Below are 9,084 nucleotides of genomic sequence, written 5' to 3' on the forward strand. Positions count from 1 at the left end.
TGAACTTAATTAGAAATATTTATTTTATTAGGTACCAAAAAAAAAAAAAAATTTACAGCTCAAAAAAACCAAATACGTTTTCTCTCCGTCTCACCACACTCCACACTCCACACACCTCACATACTCTCTCTTTTTCACGTTGCTGTGTGTATTACAATTGATTGCCACTAGCCTACTGGTGGCCAAGACGTGATTCATGGCTAATATATTGTCATCCTCCCCACCAATGGCAAGGTGACACATGGCCTTACATTTAATATTTCATATTTCTTTTTTTTTTTTTTAAATTAGTGATGTATTTTTAACATATGTTGCAAATTATTGTACCAAACTAGCAGCATGCCTGTCCTGCACAGTAAAATATATAATTTAGTTAAAGAAATTATAATTTAAATTATTTTTAATTTCAAATTTTTTTAATTTTATTGAAATTATTTAAATTAAAGAACATTTATTTGAAATTCAAAATATTAGATTAATTATTCAAAATATTAGATTAATTATATAAAAATCAATGTCTATAATAAAATTGAAAGAAAAGAAAATATATATTAAAAATCATTGATTTTTAATTTATTTTTGAATTAATGAATTTTCTTAGATAATATTAAAACAATATGGACAATAGAAATTCAATCATAGACGTGTATATATATCATTTTTAATAATAATTTTATAACTTTTTTATGATTTATCAAAATTTTCCTGATTTGATAGAGTAATTGAAATTAGAAGAGAAAAAATATATTAATGTCGAAATTGAAATTACAAAAAAAATATGATCTATTAATAAATATTGAAACGTTTGGATATTCATTGTTAATGAAGCTATTAATAAATATTTTCACCATTAACATTCTCTATCATTATTTTCAATATAAAATTTTCATTCATAATAATAAATGATAAGTATGATTGATTATAATCATATTCGATATCAATATTATAATAATATTAATTTAAAAGATAAGTTATAATGCATAATAATATGATAATCAACATCAAAATTATGATAATTTTTAATTAAAAAATAGGTTGTAATTTTATAATGATTTTAATTATTTAATACATATTAATATGTTAATTGAATCACAATTAAAACAATATTATGTAATTTTAATTAGAAAGATAAGTTACAATACTATAATAATTATAATTATTTACTAATATGTATTAATTATGATAATTGAATGATAATTAATTTCAATATTAATATAACACTATAATTAATAATTAAATTTTACGTGGAACTATTAAAATTTAAGAGTTATATGTGTTATTATATTCCTATGTGTCATTATAATCCTATGTATCATCACCAAAAATCTTATATGGCAAGAGTAAGGGAAGAACATTCATTTATAAAATGTCACATGTCAACTTATTGAGAAAAAATGCTTGCTTTATATATATATATATATATATTGATTTTGGCACAAATTTTACAGACGGATTTTTATTCCATCAGGTAATTTCATTTTCAATTGGTTATGTTAATTTAGTTGATAGCTTAATTGTAAATGCATATATGGCTCCCAATACTAAAAAATAAAAAAAAATAAAAAAAAATAAAATTGTTGTTGTTTGCTGATGATTCGTGGAGATCACCGATGAAAACGTTTCCATCCCTAAAATTTTTATGGTATATACTAATTCTCTCATCATATAATAAAAAAAATTACAACTTATAAATGTAATTAGTATATAATAAAAGTTACTTTTAATTTTCTTTCTCATATATTGTCTCTTTCCCAAAAATTTCTAAAAGCTTTTCCATGGCCGGCCATAGGTGCATTCTAACCCGTGGTTATCCTTTGTCCTTTTTTGTACTTTTTTTTAAAAAAAATAATATTTAGAATTGTGTTTTTGGATATAGACATAAGTTATTATTGAACATATATTGGAATTATTGTTGTCTATATTTTTTATTCTCAGATTTAGTTGTTTTTATAATTTTTGGTTTTTATTGTCACCATTATGATTTTATTATTTCGACAGTTATGTAGAAAAAAGTGCAAATCTCTTCTCAGACATAAGAAAGAAATTTAAAGGCAATCAGATTAAACTTGTAGAAAAATCAATGAGTCGAACAGTGGTCAGAATAGCCACTAAGTGGAGCCAGGAGTCGCTTATTGCACAAATATTATGCTGTGTAAACTCAATATTATTGCACATATATTATAAGTGGTTTATTAGTAGACCTTTTTATAAAAAAATATAAAAATATATTTATATATTCCATATTTGTATATGATTTAATCTTAATAAAATTTTCAATTTGATTTTTTTTAATTATGATAAAGAAATTCACAACTTCTAAAAGTAAATAAAACCAATTAATTTTATATAAAATGAATTTTAACACTTACTCAATTATAAAAATATACGCAAATGTTTATTGGAGAAATCTATTGACTTGGGATAAATTCCTGAAAATGCACTGGAATCCTTAATTATAATCAAAAAAATTTTTTGTTGCTCATAAAATAACAAATTTCTTAACTATTTTTAATACATCTTTATATAGAAGAAAACAATTGTTAATTTTATGTAAATTTTTTATAGACATAGATTTCTATTAATTTTATGACACTATGCATAATTTTATTAAAAATAAATAAAATGTTGACTTTAACATATATATACCGCTGAGTAAAATAATAGCTAAAGAGATAAAAGAATCATTCAAACTATATAATTGATATCATTGATAAATGTTGACTTTACCTAGGATAGACGTAGCTCAGTGGCAAAGAGTACTTATAGGATTGATCACCGTGATTAAGGTTACGAGTTTGATTTTCCGCAACGCAAATTCTTCCTGAACCAACCCCTTTGCCTTTGAACGCAAGCGAGGATTGATTAGTTTCCTAAACTATTAAAGGGACAAGGCCTCGAGTCTAAATGCCTCATACAAGTATTAAAAAAAAAAAAGGAGATAAAAAAATCGTTCAGACTATATAATTGATAGCATTATTTTTTTTTTTTAAATGATGTAAGCGACGTTATAATCAAACTAATTTGGGTCGATATAATAGTACAACTCAAATAAAAAAGTCAATGTTGTTTATTATAAAATAATGAAGACGTAGTACTCACATTTATATTATAAATTTAAAAATATCATATGCCAAGCTGATGAAAATTATTTATTTGTATTTAAAGATATATTAATTTTTATGACTAGGTTAAATAAATTAATATGATGAAATATCGATTTTTAGACATTGGAAGAAGGAGATTACTTATATTAAGGTCCTATTCGGTTAGCTGGCTTTGATTAGAGGATGGATCAAAGGTTCTTCGGTTTGGATATATAAGGATTGAGTCATAATTAATTTTTGATTTTCATGGGTATTTTGATTTGATCCAATTTTGATTTTAATTTCATTTTTTCTTATCTTAAGAGGAATTTGTATTCCATTTTTGAGATTCCCAAGTTTTTTCACTTAACATTTTCAAGTAGGATTAGGTGTATTTAGAAGCCATTGGCTCGAGTATAGTTCCTTAATTTTGTTAAATTTTTTATGAATATATTTATTTAATAAAATAAAATTTTATTTGCCGATAAAAAAAAATATTAAGTTCCTGTTCGGAACTTATTGCGATAACATGCAAGTGGATTTTTTTGGTTGACATTTATTTTTAGTGACGGAATAGACTTTTAGCCGCGGGATTTCTCTTCACTAATAAGTCATTTTCTTGTGATAGTAGCGATTATTATTTTAACTAGAGTTAAAAAAACTACTCATTGTGAGTTAAAATAATAATTATTATTTTTTTGAAAAAATTAAAATGAGTATTATTCTTGTGATAATGTTTAACGGTTGAGTAAATATTTTATGGAATATTATTCTTCTTAAAGTTTTAGCATTTGATAATAATTAATTAAATGTGTTTAAATTATTTTAACAACTAATCAAATAATTATTTTAACTGAATTTTTTTGATTTAAACTACTACTATGTAAGCAGCTAATTATTAAGCGTTAATATTTGTTAAGAAAAATTAACTTTAAATCTGAGTTTAAGAAAAATAGGCTAAAATTAACTTTAACTTTCAAATTTTTACAATATCAAGATTAATCCATTACATGCTTTATCACAACTTATCGTACTTAATTTGTTAAATTTTGTATAATTCGCCCCTTCGTTTCTTAAACTGTATAATGATTTAAATACTTTGGTTTAAGTAAATAATTACGCCTTGTTCAACAATATTAGATGTCCTAGCAGGTAGCTTGTTTAATATAATTGTCAATTGTTTTATTAATTAATTATTAAATATTAGTTGTTAGTGATTAGCTCCTTGCATAGTAGTAGTTTAAATCCAAAGCTTAGTTAAAATAATTATTTGATTAAATAATTTAAAAATACTTAATCAATTATTATCAAATGCTAAAATGTTATTATAGGACGTTAAGAAAAATAATGTTTCATAAAATATTTACTCAACCTTTAAACATTATCATAGATATCGTGTCCATAAACCGGATCTAATCAAATCAATTCCTTTAAAAAATTTTATAGTTGAATATATAAATTAACTCAATTTTATAACTTTAATCTTGTGGTATTTTGAACTTTCATATGACCTTAAACTTATAAACTTTAATAATATTACACATCTTTTGAAACTAATATCAATAATTTTTAGTGTCTTTGGCTTTTATCCGTAAAATATCGACTTGATATGTAGTTAAGAGGACTTTTGAAACAATAATTTCTATAATTTTTAACTTTTTAATGAGTGTTTAATTGATCTAATTTTGCAAGTTGAAATGTTCAATATAATAATAATAAAAAACTAAGTGTTTAATAAGTGTAATTTAATAAGTTAAATTATTTAATGGGTCAAAATATAAAAATTGAGGGCAACACAAAATTAAAGTAACAAAATTCTGGGGAAATTTATATATTCGGCCAAAATTTTATAGTTAAGATGTCTTTATTTTTTTTTTTAGGAAAAATCAAACTAGAAATTACATTTAGAAAAACTTATACAGATGTAGGATACAGATTAATGTGTTTATTTATTTGTGTAGAAAGTCTATTAATAAACAATTTATACAAAGATTAAAAAAAATAAAATCTTAATTTGAAGTATCTGATCGAGTTGATAGTGTATAATATTTGTATCATCGGCAATCGCTTACTCCATTTAGTAGCTATTCATGCCACCATTCGACTCCATAGTCTTTTTATAAGTCTGCTATGATTATCTTCAAATTTTTTTCTTATGTTAGAGAAGAGATCTGCATTTCTTTCTGCATAACTATCCAAATAACGAAAGACGCTAAATAAAATCACTATAATGGTAACAACAATAATTTAGAATTAGATTTAAGAACAAAATTACAAGATATGGGCAATAATAAATCCCAAATTTGGGCGATAATACAGATATGAAGATTATTTGAAAAAAATAAACAAAAAAAATAGAAAAATGCGTGACCATCGGTAAAAGCTCACCGATGGCTGTTTGTTGAAGAAAATAAGAGAACTTTTAAGTTTTAGGTTTTGGGAGAGAGAGAGGGCCTAAAGTGCAGCGTTAATTGTTATCTTGTGAAGATGTCTCCTTATTGAGTATAGATTTACAATATTTATAGTCAAGATGACTTCTTATAAGAGTATTGATTAATTGTTGAATAGTATAGCTCACCTTATCACCTTAAAAAAACATTATCACCTTAAAAAACATTGATATGAAAACGATATAGTTTAGAATATTTGTAATATCTGTTCGCATTGGCTAATTAACTTTGTTTTGCATGTCTCACATTCACATACACATGGAGAATAATTCATTAGGAAAGAGGCCTTACAATGCCAAGTCATTTAGCTGTTAGCTGTTTGAGTAGCTTTACATAAAATATTAAAATTTAAACGATGTAAAATACTAAAAGTTAAACGTTAAATGAATTAAATTTTTATGAAACACTATTTTAATATTTAAAAGTTAATTTAAATACTATATAAAAATGTGTTTAGCGTTTTCCGTGTTGTTTCCTCTTCAGGCCATCAATTCACAATCTTTGAAAATAGTTGAAAGGATTCACTTAATCTTTAATTAAACAACAAATGGGTATTTCGTTTACCTTATCAATAAGAAACATTTTTATTCTCAGCAGCAATAAGAAACATTATCACCTAAAAACATTATCAACTACCTTATGTAATATGTAAAATATGAAAAACGATAGGCAACAAACCCAAATTAATTATTGTGTTCATTTTTGACAACTCTTCATTGTCGTTATTTATAAAAAAAAAAAAAAAAAAAAAAAAAAAAAAAAAAAATTGGACTTATATAGGTAGTTGTGCTAAGTGCTAATAATAATTAATGAAAAATAATATTGTTGTATATGTGAATAGAAAACATTTGGACCACGGAAAAATTTTACCTAGACCGGGTCTATGGCTCCACTCATGAACTAAACAATGAGAATAAGATTTCTTATTGAAATAAGAGTATTTCTAACCATATACTGAGAAAAAAAAAAAAAGATAAAGTCGGAACAGTTTTTAAAGAATATTTACTGTGATTGGTTTGGTCCATAAACGTGACCATTGACTTGGTCTATGCGATTAATTTCCTTGGACTATTCTATGTTGAAATATATGTCGAGTTTATATCAATTTGAATTTTTCAACTGAGGTAGATTACTTTTTGAAGTATTTTTGAGGTATGATTGTCTGAATTCACAATAATTTAGTACTATTAAGTCTGAGTTTAAGAAAAATACACTAAAATTAATTTTAAATTTCAAATTTTTACAATATCAAGGTTAATCCATTACATGCTTTATTACAACTTATCATACTTAATTTGTTAAATTTTGAATAATTTGCCCTTCATTTCTTAAGCTGTATAATTAATGATTTAAACACTTTGGTTTAAGTAAACAATTAGGTCTTATTTAACAATATTAGATGCTGTAGCAGTTAGCTTTTTTAATATAATTGTCAATTGTTTTATTAATTAATTATTAAATATTAGCTGATAGTAATTATGTGCTTACACAATAGTAGTTTAAATTAAAAGTCCAGTTAAAATAATTGTTTGATTAGTTATTTAATATAAAATAATTTAAAAATATTTAATTAATTAATATCAAATATTAAAATGTTATTATTGGACGAAAATAATGTTTCATAAAATATTTACTCAACTTTTAAACACTATCATAAATCATAAATATTGTGTTATTGAGCAATATATATACAGACAGTTCTATTTTTTTTTTTTTTTTTTTTTTTAACTCTAGTCAAAATGTTAACCGATACTATCAAATAGCAACTAAAAAAATCCGATTGCATATTATTGCAATAAGCTTCAAACAGGACTTTAATATGAGCAATCTCCTTCTTCCAATGTTTATATATATATATATATATATATATATATATATATATATCTAAATGGACCAAATTTGCCTATTTGTCTCTAAGTTCTATGTATCAGATTAATTATTGTTGACACCAATCGACTCATATAAAGGCTTGGCATATAGCAAGCGCTTCACTATATATGTATGGAAAGGAGAATGCTTTAATTAGCTACCCATACTGAAAACAAACCTTTCTGTATGTGTACTCTCCAAATTTATATAACCTCAACCAAAAAAACCATGAAGGTGACAATAGAAAAAACAGAAATTGTTAAGCCATTTTGCGATGGCAATAAGATTCCTACTGATCCAAAATCACACTTGGTTCCTCTTAGTGTATTTGATAAAGTCAGTTACAACACTCATGTAGCTATCATTTATGCCGATAATCCACCAACTCCAACCAATGGTACCATTGAGCTTGGCCTGCAAAAAGTCTTATCAGAATACAGAGAATGGGCTGGAAGATTAGGAGAAGATGAAAATGGCGATCCTGTCATTTTTCTAAATGACAAAGGGGTGAATTTTGTTGAGGCATCGATTGACATTAAGCTTGAACAAGTCATGCCTTTGCAGTCATCTCCATTTTTACTTAGTCTTCACCCTAAGGTAAAGGATGTGGAGGCATTATTGCAAGTTCAACTCACTAGATTCGCTTGTGGCTCACTGGTGATTGGCTTCACAGCCCATCATTTAGTAGCTGATGGGCACTCCGCTAGCAATTTTTTGGTTGCTTGGGGGAAAGCTACTAGAGGACTTGACATAAACCCTCTTCCTCTTCATGATCGAACCATTTTTAACCCTAGAAATCCGCCATATTTCGAGTTTGAACACAAAGGAGTAGAATTTAAATGCAAAAATCTTGTCAATGATTGTTCTAATTATGATGGAATGTCGGTAGAAGAAGTTGAAGTCCATAAAGTCCATTTTACAATGGAATTTCTCTCTGAGCGCAAAACTAGGGCTTCTAATTCATTACCGAATGGAGCTAATGGTAATAACAAGCCCTATACCACTTTTGAAAGTTTGCTTGCTCATTTGTGGAGGACTATGACGAAGGCTCGTCAATTGAATGGGTTTGAAAATAGCAGTATAAGAATTTCAGTCAATGGTTGTGCGCGAATGAACCCAAAAGTACCAAATGAATATTTTCGTAACTTGGTGCTATGGGCATATCCAAGTTCTAAGGTTGAAGACCTAGTGCAGGAGACATCGGGTTACGCAGCCGAGCTCATTCGCCCTGAATTTTTTACTTGCAATTCTACCTTAAATAGAATTTTGTACCCTAGGCAATATAAACTTATCAACCTAGTTGCAACTATGCTTTAATTTGCTTTTAAGGTGTAATTGCACCCTAAACATGAATTAGAGCACCATGAACTTATAAATTTTTGCAATTTCACCCTAAAAACAAAATAAGGTTGGAATAACTAAAATAATATAAAAATGGACTCCATTCCTTATAGAATCCATTTTTTACATTGTTTTAATCAAAATTCCAACCGCAGTTTACTTTTAAGATGCAACTGTAACAAATCGACAAATCAAGGTGTTGTAATTCAGCTGTAGGGTGCAATTGCTCCTCAAAAGTAAATTAGAATATAATTACAATTAGGTTGATAAGTTCAGGGTGTCTAGGATACAAAAGTCAATTTTAAGTGAAATTACAACTACTCGAAAAGTGCCTGGTGAAA

General features: G+C 25.9%; 1 protein-coding gene across 1 annotated transcript; it reads left to right on the forward strand.

Annotated features, from left to right (window-relative positions):
* The first annotated feature begins 7,630 nt into the window (after positions 1-7,630).
* Positions 7,631-8,719, forward strand: LOC105637373 (agmatine coumaroyltransferase-2). The gene has a single exon (XM_012220822.4). It carries the CDS (start codon positions 7,631-7,633, stop codon positions 8,717-8,719), a length of 1,089 nt encoding a protein of 362 aa, XP_012076212.4.
* The last annotated feature ends 365 nt before the right edge of the window (positions 8,720-9,084 follow it).

The sequence above is a fragment of the Jatropha curcas genome, chromosome 1 (assembly GCF_041381405.1).
Source record: "Jatropha curcas cultivar XTBG-Jc1 chromosome 1, XTBG_Jcur_1.0, whole genome shotgun sequence".
Classification (NCBI taxonomy): Eukaryota; Viridiplantae; Streptophyta; class Magnoliopsida; order Malpighiales; family Euphorbiaceae; genus Jatropha; species Jatropha curcas.

Coding starts and splice junctions, on each gene's coding strand:
- LOC105637373 (XM_012220822.4), top strand. CDS start 7,631: ATGAAGGTGACAATAGAAAAAACAGAAATTGTTAAGCCATTTTGCGAT.